A 22,900-nucleotide genomic window follows, 5' to 3' on the forward strand; every position below is an offset into this window, starting at 1 on the left:
TCTTAAGTGTAAAATAATGTTTATGAAAAACAAAAAAGCAGCATAAAACAAAGTTGATAGCCCTGTATGCGTAGCTTGCTGCATACTGTACAGTAAACCAGCTTGATAAGCAAAAACCACATTCCTGAATATTAAGTAAAGGAAACAGCCCAAGTCATACACAATTTAAAGTTCATGACAAAAATAGGCAGTGAGTCAAAAAAAGGATATACAGACGCTCCCTGGAACTTAAGGTGTAGGAGATGTATACTGTATACTTTTGATGCTTTTAGAGGTTTTTGGAACAGTACTTTCTCTCAAACTTAGCTACATCAAACTTCCGCTGGCAGCCTTTGTAGTTCATGTAGCGGATCTTTCCAAAAACCTCTCTCTCTTTCCAGCCTTGGTCATGGGTGCCACAGATAGACCACATACAACCTACAGGAGGGACAAAGAAGGGCATGAATATGTGAGAAAAGTTCATTGAGTTAGTCAGTTACACTGAAAATGTAATCCATGTCCTCACCGACAAAGCCATTGGGGTCCTGGCCATCCAGACTGTAGCGGTCGTTTAGGTAGAGCGCTATGGAGAGCGCCTCCTCTGGTGAAGAAGTCCACTCCAGAATCTTTTTGGCCCAGTACATCCTCAGGAAACCATGCATCTTCCCCTCAGTGATCATCTGGTACTAATGGAGATCATTTGAAATACACAGCAGTAAGAAAACATATCTTAACACAGACTGGTGATCAAAACTGGAATGAGAAGGTACCTGAGAGGCATTCCAGAGTTTGTCATGTGTCTTTGCTTTCTCCAGCTGCTCCCGTGTGTAGAGATACTCCCTCTTGTCTTCGGCATGATCCTTTAAAGTCTTCTGAGCCCATTCATACGCCCCTGAGGAACACACAGACAACATTTAAAACAAAGACAACTTCAAGACAGTGGCGTAGCTGTGCACATGCACGTCTGGCCCACCCACAGCCAATCAGCGCTTCATAGCGCAGAGCCGGGAAGCCCAGAAGGAAGTGCCACAAACTGCAGTTCATCTAGTGGCCGACAGGGGATGGATGCAAAAATGAGCTATTCCCATAGACCCCCATGTTAAAATGCCCAACTTTACAGCAGAAATAAACATGTGTCTAGCCTGGATCCAATAAAACTTATTCTGGATATAGTTAGATTCCACCTTCATGACAATGGAATAGGGAGTGCATTTTTTTACCGTGAGTTTTTATAGTAAGTAAAGTAACTTTTGCCGTGAGTGAATGAAAGTATTATTTCTTCTTGAGGTCTGCAGTTTAGCGTGTACACATTTGCTGAATATGAAAACACTCAGTGTGTGCCCACCGTGCGACTGTCAAGGATAAACAACCTGTGGCCCCCGATATATGTCGTATGTATTATTGCTACACAAACATTACATTGCAGTTTAAGTGTCGCCAACTCCGTTTCTAATACGCAAAAAGACTGCAAAATGCGTCTGATTATTTTTAGTATTTTAGATCTTTCCAATCCAGTCGAGAGATCTCTCTCCCCCGTCTGTGTGCGAGGGGGCGGGGCAGTTTACACACGCGCAGCTGCTACATGCAGCAACACACACACACACACGGAGGAGATGGCAGAGAGAACGCGCTCCGAGGTGTGGTTAAACTATAGCCGTGTCGATGTGGACAATACTCGTTACCAAAAGTGCAATAAGGATTTAGCATGTAAGGGCGGTAACACGAGCAATTTGTCTAAACATTTAGCAAAAGTGCTCCACATTCAGACGGAGGAATGCACCGGGTTCCACTGTGTTTCTAGTAGCTCTGTAGCCCCATCCACGAGTAACGTTTCCACGTCAGGTGTTATGTATGCTAGCAGCAACACACAGAGTTAACTCCATGATACAAACATGGGTTAATGATTAGAGGTAACAGTTATTTATTTTGTTAAAGTTTCAGCTATTCTGTTTACAGTTCTGTCATCAGATGATTTAATACGATTTGTTAAAACATTGTTGTTTCTTTTGATGTGAAATATTATGTATTTCATTGAAATAAAAAGCAATGTTAGTTTTGTTCACAATTTGTTTAGTTAGTTTACCTTATTTCTTTCTCCAAAAGAACCGATAAAAGTAATGTTAAAGGACCGGATCGATAAGACATAGACATAGAAATACTTTGTCATTTCAACAAGACACAGAGTGTACTATTAAAACGAAATGTCGTTGTACTGGCTTACAGGAACAGGACAATATAAAAACTTGCTAAAATTGTACATAAATAATAGTGACGTGGTGCTGATAAAATTAAAGATAAAGCGTGCGTTTAAAATATAAAGATTTACTATACATATAAATAAAATAGACATACTATATAACAAATATGTGCTCTTTACACAGCGTAATGTAATCTTTATGTTACTGGTCTACTTGCTGTTCAGCAGTCTGATGGCATGGGGGAAAAAGCTATTGCAGAATCTGGCTGTTCTGCTCTTAATGCTGCGGAACCTCTTGCTGGAGTGCAGCAGGGAGAACAGAGCATGGTGAGGATGAGTGGGGTCTTTCAACATGTTCTGGGCTTTTGTCAGGGAGCGTTTCTGAGCGGTGTCTCTGATGGGAGGGAGAGAAACTCCGATTATCTTCTCTGCTGTCCTAACCACTCTCTGCAGAGACTTCCAGTCTTTGGCGTTGCAGTCTCTCGACCAGATGGAGATGCCGCTGGTCAGCACGATGAGGCCGCCGTGCCTATGTTTTTTGTTTTCACTGCTAATTTATGCTTATGTTCCATTAGTGCATTCAAAAATCATTAAAATCATTAATGAAGTTTCAGCTCAGACCCCACGCTTAATATGTCTCCCCCTGGCCCACCTACATTTCTCCAGGCCCACCCACACAATAATTCCTGGCTACGCCACTGCTTCAAGAGCTGAATCATTATAAACATGCTATACAAGTTATCACTATAGACACATTAAAAGTGTAATCTTGATGTTTTGAACTGGGGTTGTACGAGGTTCCTATCCAGACAGTTTGTTAGCTACAGTACCTTACGCCCCCAGATGAAGAAGCAGACACTATACCTTGCACGAAAGTAAAGCAATGTACTGCTGTGTACAGGGTCAGCAGGAAAACATTTTAGCAAACTAAAATAAATGCTAACCTAATGCACTACTTGTTTTTCCTTTGGAGTCCGGTGGCTTTGGCGTTAGACTACATTGATAAATGTTTCAACTGTACAGTTCTTATCTGTTTGGTAACTCCTGTCTGGTTCTTCAAACTGCAGCATTCTAAATGCCATCTACACAGACATTACAAAAATTCAACCTCCCCCCGCGGAGTGAGTAGGTGGAACTTAACAAACTCTCTCAGGTTGATTCAAATAAACACACAACATTCAACCAGTCGACAAAAAAAGCTGAGATAAGAGTGGGGGAATTCATCAAAATAGCCGGAAAGAAAAACAAAAAGCAAGACAAAAGTTTAGGAACAACCTGAAATGGAAGAAATCTCCAAAAGCTAGTGACCATGAGGAAGAGCTAAAAGGGAAAATTAAGCTACCGGATAATGAAGAAACGCTACGTGTGGGGCTCACAACCTTTAGCAACGGTATCAAGGAGGTCAAGCAGGTCCAGCTTTTCACATTTAAAGACCAACATAGATGAAGTAGGAAATAAAAAACCCAGACAAGAAATAAATCAACCCATCTCGTAAATTCAGCCAGCGTTTGATGTTAATGACATCGATAATGGGGCATTAATCATAACGGATTGAACAGGATGCAACTGAATGAGATCTAAACTAACCCTCAACGCGGTCGTATTTTTCGTTGTAGAAACAGAAGTTGTCCGTCAGCTCCCTGCGCACCACCAGCTCCTCGATGAAGGAGGCAACAGCTGGACCTGCAGAGCTTCCACACTGCTGAACCTGCAGCGCCACACGCTGGGCTGACAGCTGGCCTGATGGGAGGAAAAATGATGGTTGAGGAGGATAAGAAAAGAGCAGAAGTCTTCTGGAGTTAACATTCTCTGATCTATTGTCATGGTCGTTCACGTTTAACTCAACTAAAGATGTTTGGTAACAAAGAAAGAGAAGCAAGGAAGTACCTCTGTTCTGGTATAAGATTCCTATTTGACTATATCATTTTGGAGAGAGTTGTGTTACTGTTATGTAGGACAATCTTCAATTTCACTAAATTACTAAATTGTTAATGCTGTACTGTATCTGAAAGGGTGACCAGGTGTCCTGCTTTTTGCTAGATTGCACAGCAATTTCATAATTTGTCCCGCGTCCCATGAATTGAGACATGTTCTGCATTTGATTGACAGTTGCACCTTCTAAAACTTGGCTTTTATCCAATGGCTGTTTAGAAAGCAAGAGAAGGCTTTTGTCATTAGCTGTGTCAGATGTCAATCAACCTACAAAGTCTGGAAACAAAATTTACTTTTGGGTCGGTGGAGGGCGATTCCCAGAGAGTTCAATCAGGCATGGAGGTGAATATGATTTGAAACGACACTACATGCAAGACTCACAAGAAATGCCAGGCTCAACATTTTAAAAAAAAGAAGATAACCAAACACATAAAGGTAACAGCGGCTAAAATAATGAACGTTTACCATTCTGTGAAGCACTCGCAATCATACAGGTCAGCAGTCTGTGATAGTATGCTAGCTCGGGTCCTTTTACTTACATATGAGCAAATGGTTGTTTAATCTTGTAAGAAAATGTGGCAATTAAAAGAATGAATAAGAGCATCATCGTTCAACCTACCAAAGCGGATCCAGGGGGACAGCTGGCTGAGGGCCGCAGCGTTTGGGTCGTTGCGTTGGGTTGCAAATAGTTTAAGGCGTTCATCAATGAAGGACTCCAACATGGCGACTCCTCCCTTGGTGCCGGGTTTAGCCCACTCCGGTTCCTCTATTGTTCGGTCTACCTGCAGAGAGGCCAGGTTTTTTTCCCAGTCTACCTTCTGCAACGTCAAGGAAAGAAGAAGAAAATCAGCAGAGGTCATAACTGACAGTGAAGAGCCAAAAATCTAAATATGGTTTTGTAATGACCAACTACAAAAGTGAAAGAAGTTCACTATTCTTTTATAATTCGGGAGGATCAAACTAGTTTCCAAGCAATGAATATTGTGTTTTTAGGTTTTCAATTATGACCGTCTAAACCAGCGGTTCTCAAACTGTGGTCCACGGATCGGTACTGCAGGTGGTCCGTGAACAAAAGCTAAATAAAATCCACTTTTTTTCGTCAAGGATTTTCGGGGACCACCTCATATGTGACTTGCTATAACGAAATCAGTCGCATTGACCCGAAGACACATTTTGAGTTGTATACACTATTGGAAAGAGGAGATTCCTAGCTTTCTAATGATATCAGGCAGTGGGGTAGTGGTCGTTGGGCTCATCGGACATTTATGAGAGAACATTTCTAATGTGAATGCAGCACAAGACTTGAGCCTTGTAACCCCTCCCCCGGCCCTGGCGCGAGCGTGGAAATATGATTGGCGGCGATTTCATTTGAACGGAACGGTGCAAAACGAGAAGCATCCGGACCGGACCCAAGTAGACGGAAGGAATGAGGTATTTGCGGTCTACAATGACAGAGAAGAGACTGTCAAGTTTGGCTGTACTCAGCATTGAATCAAAACGCACTAAAGCTTTGGATCTTAATAGGTTTGTGAGGCGTTTTGCTGAACAAAATGGTAATCGCCGCATCATAACGGCCCGTCCACACAGCAGCGCTAAAACTTGAAAATCTTGGAGGTGGGCGTGTCTGAAAGCTTGGTGATTTTTTGCGAGCAACGCGACCAACAACCAATCACATGAATCTCCCGCCCCCGACATACAAAGCAATAGCAATGTTAAAACGAAGTAAACTGGATATAAAATCCCCAAACCGGCGAAAACCTACCAGTTTCACCCACTGTCTCTGCCACCTCCCTCCATGCCTGGTTCCTCCGGTTTGTATCCCGTTACGTTATTAGCGACTGGTCATAAAGAACCGGGTGATTTGCTACCGCAATAACTCATTTCTCCTCCATTTTCAGGAATATAGAAAATGAACTGCGGTCTGGCTCTCCCAGTTTGCACGCGGTTTGATTGGCTAGCGCTTGTACTGTCAGATTTGCATAAACAGGATTTGATTGGCTGACGCTTCCACCTCAGCTTCAAAAGTTGAACATTGCTCAACTTTTGAATCCTGAAAATCCTGGAAATCTTCGCTTCGCTTCCCCACAATGCAGGTCGGCGAAAAGCGAGGCAAAGTGACGTCACCCCATTCAAAGTCAATGGGCAGAAGCGTTGGAAGATTTTTTTAACGCTGCTGTGTGGACGGGCCGTGACAGTGATTGACAGCTGATAGGAATAATATGATTGTTAATATGATCATATTAATTCAGACAAACATCGATGAGACAGTTAATTAATGTACTTATCGCAGCAGACTGCATACATTTGGTACCCCTGTTTTAAGAGTGAAACCAACTCATTCAGTTATTGTTCAGTTAAAATTCATTCAATTATGTCTGCCATCTTATAGGCTATATTTATATTTAAGGCTTTACTGATGTGCCACAATAATATCACCTAATGTTATTGAGTTAAAATATCAATAGTGTGGCTTTCCAAGTTAACATTGATTGATATGACTGCGATTAAATCAGCATATACTTCTGCCAGGGGATGCCACCCCTCAAAATCTCCTGCCACCCTCTTGCCACCACATGAATATGTTTCTAGATCCGCCCCAGAGTAGGTTATATTTTTCGTTTTGTTTATTTAATAAGTTAATTTCAGGACAACTTTGGGAATTTTGTTTGTTATGAGATTTAAATAGATTTTGAAAGTGGAGATAGAGAGAGAGAGAGAGAGAGAGAGAGAGAGAGAGAGAGAGAGAGAGAGAGAGAGAGAGAGAGAGAGAGAGAGAGAGAGAGAGAGAAGCAGCACTGTCTGCTTAGTTGCAATACTGTAGCTCAACCATTTATGCAACTTAGGCCTATACATTGTTTATGTTACTTATGTGCCGTTGTGTCCATGGGTTTGAGTCTGTGTGTGTTGAGCGCAGCGCCGTCTGCTTTTTGCAGTACAGTAACTAAAGTAGGACTAAGCATAGCGGTAGTTTTTGTTTCTGCCCGTTTTGTGAGTTCACTGCGTGCGTGAGCACTTGTGGCATTGTTTGGGATGACCTAGTTAAAATAGTGTCCGCCGTCCTCTTTGAGAAACATACACAATGCAGACAGACACCGGTCACACATGCGACAAAAGTATCAGATAGGCTTCAATTTACTTTTGATTGTCTATAATTAACTATAAAAATATATCGGCGTTTTAACACTACGTTTATATATGTACTTATTTTTACGGTTTGCATATGAGGTGGTCCGCGAAAATCCTTGATAATAAATAGTGGTCCGCATAAACAAAAAGTTTGAGAACCCCTGGTCTAAACCAATCAAAAAGTCCTACAAATGCCATACTTCTGTTATTCTCTTTATAATATTGAATTCACTTTTATTCACAACTCTCTGACTGTGCTGGTTAATCACTGTTCAAAGGTACTCTCGTGGTTACTGCAGCACTTACTTTGGCGGTTCTTGCAGCTGTGTAGGGGTGTTTCTCTACAAGAGGAAGGTCTGTGAGGAAATCTGGAAGAAGCTTTGTGATTTTTCCACGGATTGTTCTGGCTGCGTACTCAAGTTTAGGTGAGGCTACCCAGCAGGGAACAACATTGTGGGCATCAACCTATAAAAGAGAAATATAGGTATTTATAACAGATAATAAAGGAATACTGACAGCACACATTTGCAAATACAAAAAGGGAAATACATGTACAATGAGAGTGCTATTACAGTGTTTCTCAAAGCCATTTTATTTTTAACAAACATGATGAGGACAAGATATCAGTGAAAGACGGGGGGAAACGCATCAATGCTAACTTCCTCTCTGAGTGAAAGTGTCTACCTGTATGAGGGGAATATCTTTTGGAAGAGTCTTTTTAACGTCCTCCAACCACTGCAGTGGCTCTCTGAGGGGAGAGAAGTCTGTTACCACTGCGCCCAGTTCTCGATCAGACACAAAGCCGGGGAGAACGTCTCCAGCTGAACCACGGAGCAGGTGGAACTGGATGTCTAAGGCTTTGCACTCCTGTTTAGTGAGGGCAAAACAACAACAATGAATATGAGTAAAGGTGCAAAGAAATTGAATGTCATGTGTAAAATGTATTTGTATTGTCTTTATGTAACTCACAGCACGCTTTAAATGAATAACAGAGGCCCAATAATTGATCCTTGTGGGACACCTGTGAATAATCCACAATACCTGCATCAGATCCCTAAGGCGTATGTCTCTAATCTGCTTGTTTCAGGTTGATATAATCTAATGTAAAACAGCACAAAAAAATGCCCCTTCAATTAATTGACTAGTTGGTTATAATTGGTCTAAACCAATCTAAGATTTCTTTAGTCAATACATAATTGTTCCATACTTTGAGAATCTTCCAAGCAAAACTCTTGTAAGATGGTTCTTTAGAAAATCTTTTCGGAGGAACTCCGTTTTACAGATCTGTTAATTAAATAAACAAATCAATCAGTCGACAACATTGTTTCTTTCGTAAAGGACAGCCCTATAACAACAAATCCCTGCAATCAAGAAGCATCATTAAGAGAAGGTCTGCATGTTTTAATCACCATTGTAATTGATTTATTCTCTGCCTATCCAAATAATTGTTTTAGGCATACATCCAATAAAAATATAGTCAAGCTAGCTTTAAGTTTTCATTATACAATAGTATTATATTAAACAGAAAGCGATGCATTATTTGGGACTGCAAATATTTGGTGTTATTGCTTGAACTGGTTGATGTGCCAACCGAAAAATAGACAAACTAAATCATGCATTTTGATTTGATTGATTGTATTTTTTATATTTATATTCTTGGTTTTGCAGCACATCTTTTTTATTTTTTATCGTGTACATAAATACCCTAAACCAAAGGCCTTGTATGTGTCTACTGAATGTACAGTACTCGTGCATTTAAAAGTCATGACATGAATACCTTTTCGACTTCTTTCAGACCTTTCAGCATGAAGCTGTAATGTCTCAGAGTGGACAGCAATGATTTTGGGACAAACAGGCAGAAACAGACGTGCAGAGGAAGCTTCTCCTTCAGAGCAAGCTGCTGGGCATGGATCAGAGCCCAATTATCTGAAACAAACAAAACATGTTGACCACTGAGAGGACACAAGTCAATAAAAATGCCCTTGTTGCTGTGTTAGTGTTTACCTTGTACTCTGTGGTCTCGTGACATCCAGTACAGGACACCCTCTGAGCCCTGCTTTATCCTCTCAGTGTTGGATATGTAGCGGAGGCGTTTTCTGTTGAATTTCATCTGCTTGTTCTTTGTCCTCTGCTGCTTCAGACTGTCCTGCAGCCAGCCCTTCTCCTTCGTGGGATCCAGCTTCTGCTGCTTAGCACCGGGCTCTTTAACAGCAGCAGCAGCAGCAGATGTAGACTTTCGTTTTTTCCCAGACATGATGGCTTGACAGGTGAATGCCTTGGCCTTTGTTGAGAATAATGAAGTGGGTCCCTGATCACTTTGGGCGACAACTTTCAAGTATTGCCTCAAGAAAGATGAGCTGCAGATAAACCACATTGAACATAGTCAAATACTAAAGATACCACGTGAACGTTAGCCAAACATAAGAAAAACATAACAGAAGTACGAACACAAGCCTATGAGCCTATTATAGAAACAATGCCATCAACACGACGAAGTTAACTTGTTATTCAAACTACCCGCGCGTGGAACATGTAACTTACCTCCTGCAAATGCTGTGCAGCATACAATTAATAGTAATGTCGGAGCTAATTTAAAGCCGGCTAAAAAATAAATACACGACAGAAACGTCCTTTTAACAGTCGAACAATGAAAAACGCGTTAGCGGGCGTTGCATTTCCTTTATACAACTAGTTACGTGAGCAATTCAATGTTACGGTTTTGTAACACACTGTTTTGATTGGATTTAACTACATTTCCAACAATGCAACGTGATTTAATGTCTTGAAAGCGCATGCGCAATGCAGTTTGGAGGAGGGTCGTGTATTTTTGTAGCGTAGCCTCAAAAGGGACGAACAGTTAGCACGGCTGCTGACTACTACTACTACTATAATTTCCTTTGCACTCAAGATTTATCGTGATTTGACAGTATGAACGGTGATAATGCAGCAGCTAGAGGGAGAACACCTGCGGTTACGGACAAAGTCGACATGTCATTAGGTAAGGTCCTCGATAGAAACACTATAAAGTACTAGCTAATGCTAGCCACTGACAAATGGTAGGTAGCTAAATATACCTAATTTGAGTATTCAGACGCTCACATTGCTCTTGTGTTACATTGCACAGATGACATCATTCGGTTAAACAAGAAAGAGCAACAGTTGCAGAGGAGACAGGCCACAGTGACCCGCAGACCAGTGAAAAAGAAAGGCCGTCTGACCCAGGGAAAGGGCTTCACAACCCGGACAGCTGGACCTGTGCAGAGAAGTGTGTGTGTGTGTGTGTGTGTGTGTGTGTGTGTGTGTGTGTGTGTGTGTGTGTGTGTGTGTGTGTGTGTGTGTGTGTGTGTGTGTGTGTGTGTGTGTGTGTGTGTGTGTGTGTGTGTGTGTGTGTGTGTGTGTGTGTGTGTGTGTGTGTGTGTGTGTGTGTGTGTGTGTGTGTGTGTGTGTGTGTGTGTGTGTGTGTGTGTGTGTTGTGTGTGTGTGTGTGTGTGTGTGTGTGTGTGTGTGTGTGTGTGTGTGTGTGTGTGTGTGTGTGTGTGTGTGTGTGTGTGTGTGTGTGTGTGTGTGTGTGTGTGTGTGTGTGTGTGTGTGTGTGTGTGTGTGTTGCTGGTAACATGGACCTATTGCATGTTATTACTTTCTCCATACATGTGTTGCTAATATTATCTTTACCAGGAGGAGGTGTGCCCAGAGGAGGAGCAGCTAAATTAAGAAACAGAAGGGTCCCTCCCCCACCTGGTCGACGGCGGGGTCAGGGGGTTATCACCGGGCTGGCAGCACGGCGGCCCGGGGCCCTGCTGAAGAGGGTCGGTACCCTGAACAGAGCCGCAGTCACCCAGGTAATGGAGACATACTGGAGTGGAGACATGTGGGATGCATTGTTGTCAGATCAGATGTGACAGTCCCCAGGCAAATCACAACATCAAGAAGGCAGCCTTTATTTATCCCCTAGGGGAAATTCAGGTTTCACACTGTTTTTGTTATTCAGATATAGTTCAAATACACATCTGCATTGATGGAGAGGTTTCAGAGCAAAGGAGCTGCCGTGTTTTGGCATCCAGGAGTAGAAGGGTTCAAAACAATAAAACATAGACTTGAAACCTGTTAAGCCCGAGAGACACCGGTACCGGGGCACTGCCGCAACTTCTTGCAGGAAACAGTGGCCGTTTCTCAATCGCGAGGAAACTGGCTTCCAAGCCAATATTGCACATGGGTAGACTTCGTGTCCTTCAAATCCCCACAATGCTTTGCGCACGGACCAATTTCCCCAAATCTGTGGCGGAAAATGTAAGGCGGGGCCTCTCATATGACGCACACCTGCACACTTGCTAGCCTGTTCCACTCTTCGTTTTCCGAATGCCAGGAAGGATTCTTACCTAGCTTCTGAAGGAAGTGACTCGGAAGACATGTGCTACCAAGCAAGCATCCTCGCGATTGAGAAACGGCCAGTGTCTGAGGGCATGTTCATTTAATAAACTATGAATGTTTTATATCCATGTAACAGGAAGCAACTCACCTCATGATCATTTTAATTTTTTTTTCAAAAAAAACCCCACAATGCTAACGCTGAGCCTCTGAATTAGCAACGAGCGAAAAATGCTAACAGATGACTACACCGAAATTCACTCACAAAACCTTATTATTTATGCACATCCAACCCATCGTTTCACATCGTGAGGTGACACAGAATCGAAGGGTACCCTCATTATCTCTCAATTATACGAACTCGCGGAGATAATAACAAGAACAGACATCAAAACATATGGCGCTAGGTCGCTAAAAACGCTAACATGGCTCACCTGTGTCGTAGTCTGGTCAAAAGTGGTCTTCAATGGCATTAAAACAATAAAAATGCTGCTGAAGGTTAATCCATAGGTTAATCCAATGTGTCTGTGTCACTTTTGAAATGATTTCTGATAATCCATAAGCAATAAACCTGCATTTCCGTTTCTAGAAGTCAGACCTAGAGATAGCTTCACTCTGGTGCAAAAACTCTGTGCACGAAGCCCACACCTTTTTGTTTTAGACTGTGTGTGTGAGTGGGTTCCAGAGAAACGGTAAAACCCCCATTTCCACCCAAATCACCTCAGAGGTGGAGTTTTTTTTGCTAAACCTCTCTAAAAAGGTCAAATGTCACTTGTTTTGCATCAATCTTGAGACATAGTTGCAAGGTGAATACAGTTGGTAAAAGAAAAAGTGTTTGAATGCATTCATTAACAGGTTCATGATATCACTGCCCCGTCTAAGACACGATCTGACTTTAATTACATTTGACTCGAGTGTTTCGTCAACTTAATGTGTTGCTCAAAATAATACTTCTGCATACAGTATGTGACACTGACTGTTGCATGGCCAGATACGGCTCAGCTGACTCAGATAAGGAAATATATGATACATTGTGATGTGATATGATGTGATAATGGGACACATCGACGTCTGCACTCACAGTGCCGCGGACTGTAGGCCTACGTAATGTTACTTTGATCCGGTTACTTATGTTGTGGCAGATATTTAATTAAGCTTTCTTAACGCTAATGTTATAATAGTCAGATTGCTCTGAAGATGGAGGTGATATTCTATTCATTTTCACGTTCACACAGTCGGTTGATTTTTGCCGGCCGTCTTTCCTGCAACGGCAGTCTAAACTGTATTTCCATTCTCCTGTAATATGACTTGATCGCTTTAAACTCCGCACACTGAGCTCTGATTGGTCAGCAGGCGGTGCTTTCACTGTGTTGATCTCTTATCCTGGAACCTAACCTGCTCCGCACCAGGCTAGCCGTTCAGCACAAGTTACCATGGAGATCTAGCCCGCTAAGAAGTGAAAAAGCGTCGTAGGACCGGATACCCAGAGTTTTCCCTGAAGTTAGCTCGCTAAATGAAAATCCGGCTTCGTAGTACAGGCCTCTGGTCTAGTAGCATCAGACCTGCAGACTGTACTCCTGCTGCTTCATGACCTGGATCTTACCCACCTTCATTACGCCATGGTTGCCTGGCAACACACATCATCATCTGGTATCCAGGAGCAGCAAACTCTGTCTGCTTCAGACCTTAAACACTTTAAAAATTACCCCATAATTATCTATTAAGCGCTGTAATGGCTTAATAAGAATCTAAATTGCCTCATGAATTACGGCAGCCGACCCCAGACCACTTTCTTTTTTTCGATTTCACTTCAGTTATAATCGTTAAAGCAGTATTTTACTGACTTTATATTCAGTTATGTCATCCCACCTGGGGATAAAATTCCTTTTAATAGACTTAAAACAAATCTTTCAATTCTTATCTTTCAATTCTTAATCTTATAAATAAAAGTTCAAGTTTGATCTTATACACACTGACATTGTAGAGACATATGCAAAAGCTGATTGGCTAACGTTACTCACTGAGTCTAATGGTGAAGCTGCTGCTCTCTTCTGTCTCCCGTTACTCACATTTTGAGTATTAATCTGAATTATGCTTTATTTCAGGCAGTACGTTTTCAAAATCTTGCCTTACGGTTATACTGTGTCTCATTCGCAGCAGAAAACCAGGCCGAAAGCGAAGCCCTTCATCCAGCGCCCCGAGGCCCCGTACAGGAAGCCAGAGGCTCCGAGGCGGCCATACCGGCAGCCGGACCCCCGCAGGGGACAGAGCGCAGCGGGGGTCCGGAAACCCTTCCAGCTGAGACGCCGGTGAGAACAGCTTCAGGAACCACCTGTGCAATGTGTGGATCTCTGTGAACACAAGGGGAACTCAGATTTGTACATACCTTTTAGCATTATATTTAATGTAATGTTTTTAACAGTCATACACACATAGACATTTGCAACACCCCTTGCGTCAAATATTCTGGGAAAAATGACAAAAAGTTAAATTCATAATTTGTTTAATTTCATCTTGGGTTTTTTGCGGTTTTTTTTATGCATGTGTGAAATGTTTCTTTGTAAAGTGTCTTTAAAGGTGGGGTAGGTCATTTTGGAGAAACCAGCTGGAGTGCGATAGAATTTGAAAATACACAGCCGGAAGAAATCTGCCACTTCCTCACAGAGCCCCTCCTCCAACACACACGAACGCGCACATGACCAATGAGGGCACGAGATAAGTTTGTGCACAGATGGAAGGCTGACAGGCAGGTAGGCCATCCAGTTATTTTAGCCCGGCCGGCTCAGATGATTGGTCGTGCTTTTTACAGTACTACAGCTTCCACAGATGACATTTTTTTATGTATTTTTTGTCAAAGCACTTCAGATATTCATTGCTATCGGGATGTTAAGAGCATTCCATGGAATATAACAAAAAGTGTATCTCGAGCCGGTTTCTCAAACTTACTCAAGCATTTATATAAATGTAATATTATAAAATTAATAATAATGATTATACTTATATAACTATATATATTTGCTATAATTATGGTCATAACACTAATAATGATGTATTATTATTATTATTTTAATACTATTCTATACTTCAATGAGATATGATATTTTCTTATAGGGTTTTATTATTTGTATATGATTTTCTGATCACTTCCAGAAATAGCGTAAAATCTTCTCATATTTCTTTAAATTATTAGATTCTTACCACATAGGTATTTTTTTCCAAACAGAGGCATAATTCAATTATCAAGGTGTGTTCAGCTATGTCAACACACACAACACTGTAATCTACATGAGCTAATTCCTGTAGCAAATTACATACAGCATCACACACAGTTCACATGCAGCTGTACTTAACACTGCTGCCCTTTTACTCCTGCAGACCACTGCCCCCTGTCCAGCAGCAGACTCAGAGAGACACCCGCCAGGCCACCTTCCTGTTCCACAGAGGACTCAAGGTACGGGATGGGTTACATGACATCCAGAGTGTTGAAATGCAGTGTATCCGTAAATGAAACTGAAAGTGTTTTCTATTTTCATCTCCAATTGTACAGGTGCAGGCCCAGGTGATAAAGCCAAGTCCTCAGAGTCCTCACAGTCCTCACAGTCCTCACAGTCCTCAGAGTCCTCACAGTCCTCACAGTCCTCAGAGTCCTCCAGCCAGAACTCGCCAGTGAGTATTATAGGCTGACACAGAGTCTAATTGTCTCTAGTGGTTGAATGTCTGTATGTCTCAGTATTAACTATGAGGAAAGGAAGTTCTGTTTGCCAGTGTTTGTGTGCTAAAGCGCAGTGTCTCTGTTTTTCCACCAGGTGGCGCACATCATCAACCAACAATGGGATCTTGACTGTTTCAATTGACAACCCCACAGCCAGGACTCAGCCTGAGTATATATCTTTAATTTAATTTTTACACAGTGACATCATTCGAATAAGCATGTATTATTTATTACTGCTGTATAGTATTTTATTATATTACACACAAATAAATACAGAAATATTCACCCCCTACACACCTCGTGATCAAAGTGACTTCTTCCCAGGCCCCCCTCTGCTTGGACCCTGCATCCCCCAGCAGCCATTGCAGCCCCTCCGAAGGTAGAAACGGTGGAGAAGAAGATCCCCAAAGGAGTGCCTCTGGAGTTTGACATCAACAGTGTTGGGAAACCGGTGAGAGCGCAGTACTTATCAGTGTGCTTAGATACGCAAGCATTGGACTGTTTTGATTTCAATTGTTTGTAAACCCATATTGTCTAAAAAGAAAAACAGGGGAAATGAATTTTGAGGAATGAAAATCAAGTATTTGAACACCATGAAACACGTCCCATTTTCTTAAACAAGTGCTTAGAAAGTCCTCCGAATTAAAATAAAAAAATATTTTAAAAAGTCTTATGTGATAGGATTTTCCTCAACGTTTAAGTCTGTACACGTTGTCTTCATACTTGGTCTGAATATTATTACTAATGCCGGCTGGTAAAGGGAAAGATCTCTATGTTTTACAAGCACTTAATCTTGGAACTATTTGTCTTTTCAAAATAAAGCATCATTGCTGGAACTACAGTTAGTAAGACTCTGGGCCCTTCTCACTTCGGTTAAATGGATTCCTTGCTTCCCTCACTTGCGTCGTTTCCCTGCGTTTAGTCCCTCCCACCAGGGAAGCATGGAGGGACGCAAGGAAACCACGAGAAGCAGGGAAATGAGTTTTAAGAGCAATGGGACGTCCTTTCCTCCGGAGCGCCACGTGAAGCGATGTCTTGTGATGACGCCACACAGCTGTTCGTATGACAGCAGCCCTGTCCCCGTTATTTCCACACACCCCCCCGCCTCTGTTAGCACACATTTACTGACATAAACATTAGTATCATCTGTTGTAGATCCAAATACATTAAATAAAATAAGAACTCATTCTCAAAAAAGATAAACGCCATTCTTAAAATGTATAAACGAAAAAAGCGATCATGAAAATGTTTCCAAAAAATGAATACAATTAATTTGACCACTTTGTTGTTCAGATATATCACATATTTGTAACTAAATGAAACATGAATTGAAACAAAACACAGTATAAACTGAGGAGTGACTCCCGTGAGGTTCATGTATTTTCTTCACTCCGCTGGGAAACTGCTCTCATGTCAAGAAGCATCAGATCAGTGCATGCGCTGCCTCGTCCAATCAGTGAGCGATACACAGTAAGGGGGCGGGGCGAGTGTCTGAGGATTTCATCGGAGGATGGTCTGGTGGTTCCTCGGTTATAGCTCCTCGGGCAAAAATAAGGCCATTGGGACGCTACTCAAGATGGCGCAGACAAATCAACTTCCGGTGAGACGAGACCGAGGAGCGAGGAAATGAAAAATAAGAGAAGTAAGAAGGGCCCACTGTCTCACTGTAAAGTCTGTGAGGACGGACGCTCTGACGGGTGTCACTGTGACAGCTTGAGAAGTGTTGTGATGGGGGTTTGAGCCCTCAGCGTTGTCTATCAGGTTATGTTCATGAGTTTGGTCCTGTGTGTGTGTAACACTGCATGTGTGCATTTATGACTGTATGCTCAAAGCATTACATATGAAGTCTCATCAAATACATATACTGCCCTGTATTATAAATACATATTACATCTATGTAATATGCAAGCCTAAAGAATCACACAGTTAGCAGGAAAAAACCATTACAAAGAGCTTATAAATAATTGCTCAAAGTAAAATACACATCAGTTTCCAGCTTCACTGATACGTTTAAATTGGTGACTTGAATATGTACATTAGATAATAAAAAAACAAAACATTAATCACATCATTTATTTGTAAAAAAAAAACGATATACTTTTGACAATTATTATTTAGAAGTCCAGAAAACGACGCAAATGTCTTTTAATGTAATTGTGTAATGTCTGTAGGACCACTGAAATCATTTCTCTCAGTAAAGTTGTCTTTTTTGTCCGTGCAGCAAACAGCGCTCACCCTGAACGAGCGGTTCCGCATCCTGAAGGATCAGCGCTCCTCCACAGCACAGAGCGGCAAGGGCAGCAGATTTGTTACCGTTGGTTAGTTGTGAGGCAAATTACCCAGAAGTCCTGTCCTACACAGTGAACCCAACCTTCCTGATGGAGGGAACAGACTCAACCACTGACTTTACTAAAGAAAGGGAGGATAACAACGCGTGTCAACGGAGGAGTGTTAAAAATATGTTCCCATTCATTGTCCTCCACTGTCTGTGTTGTGGATGTCCCACACCGGGGAGGAAGGAACTCTTTCTCTCCCATGGCCTTGAAACTGTCGACACTATCATGACGACTGTTCGGACGCATCTCTCTTCACAGAGAACCGCTATGTGTTTGCAAGGGTGGCACGTATTACATTACATTTAGCTGACGCTTTTGTCCAAAGCGACTTACAATAAGTACATTCGACCAGGAAGACACAACCTTGAAGAAAACAGAATCATAAAGTACATCAGGTTTCATAGAGCCAAACATTTCAAGTGCTACTCAACTGGTATGATCTCTAAACTCTTTTTGTGAGAATTGTTTTGTAATGTTTCTTCAAATAAATGAGTTTTCTCTAACGATTTGTACAGGTTCAAATCACTGTAAAGTTCCATCTGCTCTTGTAATCAACATAACCCCCTCTTCACAGTTTGAGGAACCCACGTTAATGGGTTTAAATGTTGTTAAAGGGAGACGTTGCAGCCTCCTATCTTTCTATTAGCCTTCAAACACCTTTTGAAAACAGTCTGTTTTGACTAACTTGGAAGGCTGGCTTGATATGCAGCTCGTGTGGTAAGTCCAAAATAAAATGTATTCAAAGTTAAAAACAAAAGATGTACAACTCAAATATAATTAGCAAACTTAGATTGTCCTGTTTTCTTCAAAAAATAAACGTTAAGGAATGAAACGGTTGAGAACTGCGTCTTGTTGGCTTCTCCCACTCAGGTTGCCAATATCCGTCTCCTCATAGGCTGCCGTTGTGGGAAATGTAGTCTTTTATCTTAAACTAAATATTACAGATTTGACCACCAGGTGGCAATAGTATTTGACCTTTGACATAAAAACTAAAACTGGCTCCAACAGGACAGTTTCACCAAAATCAACACTATAATACAATAACTGTATGACCCAGAAAACAATGTGCATCCACTGGTCCTGACGCTCATCCTAAAGGGAGAATATAGCCTCCTCTGCTTCACCTTATGAGTCAGACTGTAGCCAGCACTATTGAGTTAGGGGAGTTCACAGCTAAATAAAACCATTTTATTTTATTGATCATTCTCGATGTTGTGTTGGAGATATCCGCTTCATATGCAACTAATTGGTTTGTGATGCTCCAAGCGCCAAATAAATACATTTGTCACTGGGTCATATCTGGAAAGAGACATAACTGCTGGTTTTTAATATAGAGTGCCATTTAGAGACATGTTATTGGAGATAACGCACACCCAAACAATCTAGATTGATAAATAGCACTCCAGGCTAGAGGGACAATATACTTGTCCCTTTAAAAATAAAATATTGTATTAAACTAGTTAAAATGAGACCAAAGAAACCCGTATTATGGAATCTGAATATTGCTTTTATTTAAATACATTAAAATTTGCAATGTAACAAAACTATTGGCATATGAATCTCAAACACCATTTAAATGAACAAAACATGGCTCACTTCATTTTTCTGTGACTAGTGTCAGTAACACTAGGTTATTTTTCTCTGCTCCGCATCACCCCCCCCCCTTCTCCCATTTACACTGTTCACAGACTATCTTACAATAAGAGTGCTGAATAAAAATGAGGTAAGAAAGTGGTTTGAAGATTACAGATCATGCAGAACATGCTGACCAACAACATATCGTGTGAAGGAGGAAGTAACAAAAAAAGAAATACATGTGTGCATTTAAAAATAATCAATTTCTTTACACAGCTTTGCATCTTTGGTTACAAAGTAGGTTGAATGATTTTCACAGCTTCCCCCCCCCCCCCCCTCAAGATAAACATTGGGAGGAAAAAATAAATCATGAAAGTGGGGGTGATGGCAATACTAATTCCTTTTTAGATAACAGAATGATATCTTCAAATACCTTTCTGCACGCTCACGTTACGATTTGATGTTGACGGTGAAGAGACACCCGTCAGGCTCTTAATACTTTATATTTGACAAAAATGTACATTCATAGTTGCGGAAAAGGGTTATGGCCACCGTGAATGTGTTTGAGATTCGACCAAGTGATTTATTTTTTTAATTCTGAGAAAAAAATGTAAGACTTTTTCTCAGAATTTGAAATAAAAATCAGAACAATTACTATTTTTCCTCAGAACTCTATAATTAAAGTCAGAATTCCAACTTATCCGATTCATGAGAATTCTACCTTCTTTTTTTTTCTCAGATTAACATTTATTTTTCCAGAATTCTCACTTTTCCTCAAGATTCCGAATGTTTCTCAGAATTCAGAAATGACTTTTTTCTTAGAATCATGAAACTAAAGTCAGAATTCCTACTTTTTTTCAGAGAATTCGCCCAAAAAATCTCAGAATCCTGACTTCCCAAAACTACATTATTTTGGAACTTTTTGGTCAGATCGCAAACAAATATCAAATGTGGCCCTAATCCTCTTCCGTACATACTGGATCTGCTGATTTGAGTTAGTGTTAAACATTTGTCAGATTTGTTTTAAGCTTACGTTTTCAACAAACGTAAAGCATCACTATTTTCAAAGTATGGCCGATCTGTTGAAACACTGAAGAAGAAAGTGGAAACGAGTCACCGGGCTGCTGTTGGACAGGTTCGTGATATTGTTTAGGCGTGAGAACAGCAGCCCTGTAATAAATAAAGACATGAAAGATGCAAAGGTTGATGTAAAGATGGCGGCAGCGGTGGTGCGCTCCGAGAAACTTTCTTTCCCATTTCTTACTGTACAACATGAAACAGCAAGGCTACAAATACCCCCGTCACCCACTCATATGTCATTTAAAAAAATAATCGCTCTTTTTGACAATCACTCCCGTTTGTCCCTTATGTGAGGTGAAGCCCCCCCTCTTTGTCCGACACCCCAGCTGAGGTCACGGGCCAGTCTGGAGAAGACATCCTGTCCACGAGCTCCGCAGCAGGCTCCGGGAACACAGCCAAGATGAAACCAAACACCCTCACCCCCCCCCCCTCTCTCTACACACACTTTCTCTGTCTCTCGATGATTGCATTAACACTGGAAAAGGCCCACAGTACAGATGCATACACACACTTACATTCGCACACACTTACATTCTCTCTCACACACACACACACACTCACACACTGCACTTTGTGGTCAAGCTGGTAGCTAAGAAGACAATGTTTTTTTTTTTTTTATCTTCTTTTTTAATTTCACAAACTAGATGTAATAGATTTTTTTCTTTTCGGATGCACTTCAAGCAGAGGTAACGTTGGGCTGCGGTTGGCTGGGGTCGAGCGGAGTCTGGAGCGGCTGGGGTTTGGGGTGGAGCTGCGGCTGGGGGTGGGGCTGCTGAGGCTGAACTTGAAGCGGAGGCTGCTGCTGAGGCTGGCTGAGTCCTTGCTGGGGGGGGGTGGTGCTGGAGTTGGGGGCCGGCTGTGCGGGCAGCTGAGACAGCTGCTCGCTGTTGGCCAGAGATTTCAACACAGCGTTCTCCTTCTCCAGCAAAGAGTTCCTCTCAAACAGCTCCTTGATCTGCTCCTTCAACACCTCCACCTCTTCCCGCACCGCGTACATCAGATGGCTTTTCACCAGGTCCTGCGGGAACACGTGACATAAAGAAATTAATAAATAGGACCTGACCAGATAAATAGGTCAGAAAATACTAAAAAAACGTGTCCATCCCAGTTCTACAAATTGTATTTAAATGTTTATGATGTGAACAGAAAAAACTATCCTCTGATATTTTTGCATGAAATGTCTTCCAAAAATGGCTGGATTATTAAAATATGCGTTTGGTCCATTGCAGCTCTAGAGAAGTGTACGATGCATGGTAAATACTAGAGTACTCACCATTGCCTGTTCAATTTTATTGTCAATGGCAGCAACATTGGTTCCCGAGGCCCTGTGAAAAAGAAAAGATATGGTCCTTTTAGAATTGATCCCAAAGCTTTCAGGATTCAAAACCTCCAGAGGATAGTCATCTTTAACTCTCAGCATAAACAAATAAAATCAGAAACACCACATTAATAAATAAAAGAAAAAGGATTAGACAAGACATTGGTGCTCAATTTATCAAAGCAACCGCTGTGGAATGCCCACAGGAATGCAGACTATATGAAATGACTCGTCACCACTCTTGGTCGTACTGTATAGCTCTGTTTATAGGTCACGGCAGGAGAAATGAAGGAAGCGTGGCTGCAAGCAGCACAAGGTAGGTGCAAATGTGGAACTGCTGTATTAGGTGTGCTCATGTCTCAAAAGGCTGCTGGCAACAATAACAGGATATAGTAAGAAGATGCACTGATGGAGGTGTCAGAGCGAAGGGTCTGCCATGTTTCAGTGCCCTCAAGGACATCTCGAAAGCTCCCATGAAGTGAACTGTCACCTCTCCGATATACAATGTATACATTTCATTTTCAAAGTCCGCTCAGGGACTTGAATCAGTGACCTTACGGTTCCCAAGCCAAGACCCGACAACAAAGCGCTGCTGCCTGAGTATGACACACACATTCTCCCACCATCTATTAAAGTATATATGATGACGCAAGTTGCGTGTCAAGACCTGTGAATCTTAACCAAATTAGTCTCCAGTGACAACAATTAACCCTACCCCTAACCCCCCCGTTACCTGCGGCGGGTCCGGTAGGAGAGCAGCGGGCCACAGGTTGCATGCCGGCCGGGGTCCTCGGGGCAGCACGGGGGTTTGTAAGAAAAAGTGCACGGCATGGTGCTGCCTGCGGCTGAAGCTACATCGAGAGCAGCGAGAGAGGAAAGGGCCACCGGAGTGCACTCGAGGGGGCTTTAGTGGGTGACTGTGACCACTTTTAGAATAATGTAACATGAACCGACGGGTGAGATGTCAGAGGAGCTGAGAGGAGGCGGGGAGACACGTCAACTCCGCCTGCTTACAGAGCCTGTCTGCTGAGGACAGTAACTGCAGGACGTACGGAGGCCCACAAGTGCCAACTATTAATACATTCAACTCTGTTAATTAAGCTATTTAAAAAGGGCCAATACAAACGTGTAAAAATGAACCTTAGAATTAGAAAGTTTAAAAATAAACAAACCTAGTGAAACTACACATTTTCTTCTGTCCAATTAATCTTTATAAGTATATTTACAAATCACAACTTACTTATATTGTGACTGCTCAGTAACATTCCCAGAACTACTTA

At 41.8% G+C, this 22,900-nt stretch overlaps 3 protein-coding genes across 4 annotated transcripts in view; 1 reads left to right on the top strand and 2 right to left on the bottom strand.

Moving 5' to 3' along the window:
- Positions 1–2: 2 nt before the first annotated feature.
- On the bottom strand, positions 3–10,020 carry LOC117545581 (deoxyribodipyrimidine photo-lyase-like). The gene is made up of 10 exons (XM_034215418.1): positions 9,776–10,020; positions 9,239–9,591; positions 9,012–9,160; positions 7,919–8,101; positions 7,541–7,699; positions 4,728–4,926; positions 3,764–3,916; positions 750–871; positions 506–665; positions 3–417 (listed from the first exon to the last, which is right to left on the bottom strand). Exons 1-10 carry the CDS (start codon positions 9,796–9,798, stop codon positions 269–271), a joined length of 1,650 nt encoding a protein of 549 aa, XP_034071309.1. The 5' UTR covers positions 9,799–10,020; the 3' UTR covers positions 3–268.
- A 6-nt stretch (positions 10,021–10,026) lies between these two features.
- On the top strand, positions 10,027–18,150 carry LOC117545583 (UAP56-interacting factor-like). Of its 2 annotated transcripts, none has more exons than XM_034215421.1 (9): positions 10,027–10,232; positions 10,359–10,499; positions 10,910–11,073; positions 13,757–13,908; positions 14,975–15,050; positions 15,147–15,265; positions 15,406–15,480; positions 15,636–15,762; positions 17,533–18,150. In XM_034215421.1, the coding sequence occupies exons 1-9, from the start codon at positions 10,163–10,165 to the stop codon at positions 17,632–17,634; spliced, it is 1,026 nt and encodes a 341-aa protein (XP_034071312.1). In that variant the 5' UTR covers positions 10,027–10,162; the 3' UTR covers positions 17,635–18,150. The 2 variants fall into 2 exon arrangements, with proteins under 2 accessions (XP_034071312.1, XP_034071313.1); XM_034215422.1 differs by having other exon boundaries at positions 13,760–13,908.
- A 983-nt stretch (positions 18,151–19,133) lies between these two features.
- The window catches only part of LOC117545580 (TSC22 domain family protein 2-like), a 42,772-nt gene continuing 39,005 nt past the window's right edge, over positions 19,134–22,900 (bottom strand). Inside the window, exons 2-3 of the mRNA XM_034215417.1 lie at positions 21,576–21,627; positions 19,134–21,320 (exon numbers count right to left, since the gene is read on the bottom strand). Coding sequence (XP_034071308.1) covers positions 20,979–21,320; positions 21,576–21,627 — 394 coding nt within the window. The 3' untranslated portion in view covers positions 19,134–20,978. The remainder of the gene's footprint in view (positions 21,321–21,575; positions 21,628–22,900) is intronic.

The sequence above is a fragment of the Gymnodraco acuticeps genome, unplaced genomic scaffold (genome assembly GCF_902827175.1).
Source record: "Gymnodraco acuticeps unplaced genomic scaffold, fGymAcu1.1, whole genome shotgun sequence".
NCBI classification, from domain to species: domain Eukaryota; kingdom Metazoa; phylum Chordata; class Actinopteri; order Perciformes; family Bathydraconidae; genus Gymnodraco; species Gymnodraco acuticeps.

What these genes read in the sequence shown, in the direction of transcription:
- LOC117545581 (XM_034215418.1), bottom strand. Translation starts at nt 9,798, where the DNA reads ATGCTGCACAGCATTTGCAGGAG. An exon ending in GTCTGAAAGAAGTCGAAAAG is followed by an intron (nt 8,102 to 9,011) that starts GTATTCATGTCA and finishes CTCACTAAACAG; the next exon opens with GAGTGCAAAGCCTTAGACAT. An exon ending in AAGATATTCCCCTCATACAG is followed by an intron (nt 7,700 to 7,918) that starts GTAGACACTTTC and finishes TCTCTTTTATAG; the next exon opens with GTTGATGCCCACAATGTTGT.
- LOC117545583 (XM_034215421.1), top strand. Translation starts at nt 10,163, where the DNA reads ATGAACGGTGATAATGCAGCAGCTAGAGGGAGAACACCTGCGGTTACG. An exon ending in CCCTTCCAGCTGAGACGCCG is followed by an intron (nt 13,909 to 14,974) that starts GTGAGAACAGCT and finishes TTACTCCTGCAG; the next exon opens with ACCACTGCCCCCTGTCCAGC. An exon ending in CCTCCAGCCAGAACTCGCCA is followed by an intron (nt 15,266 to 15,405) that starts GTGAGTATTATA and finishes TTTTTCCACCAG; the next exon opens with GTGGCGCACATCATCAACCA.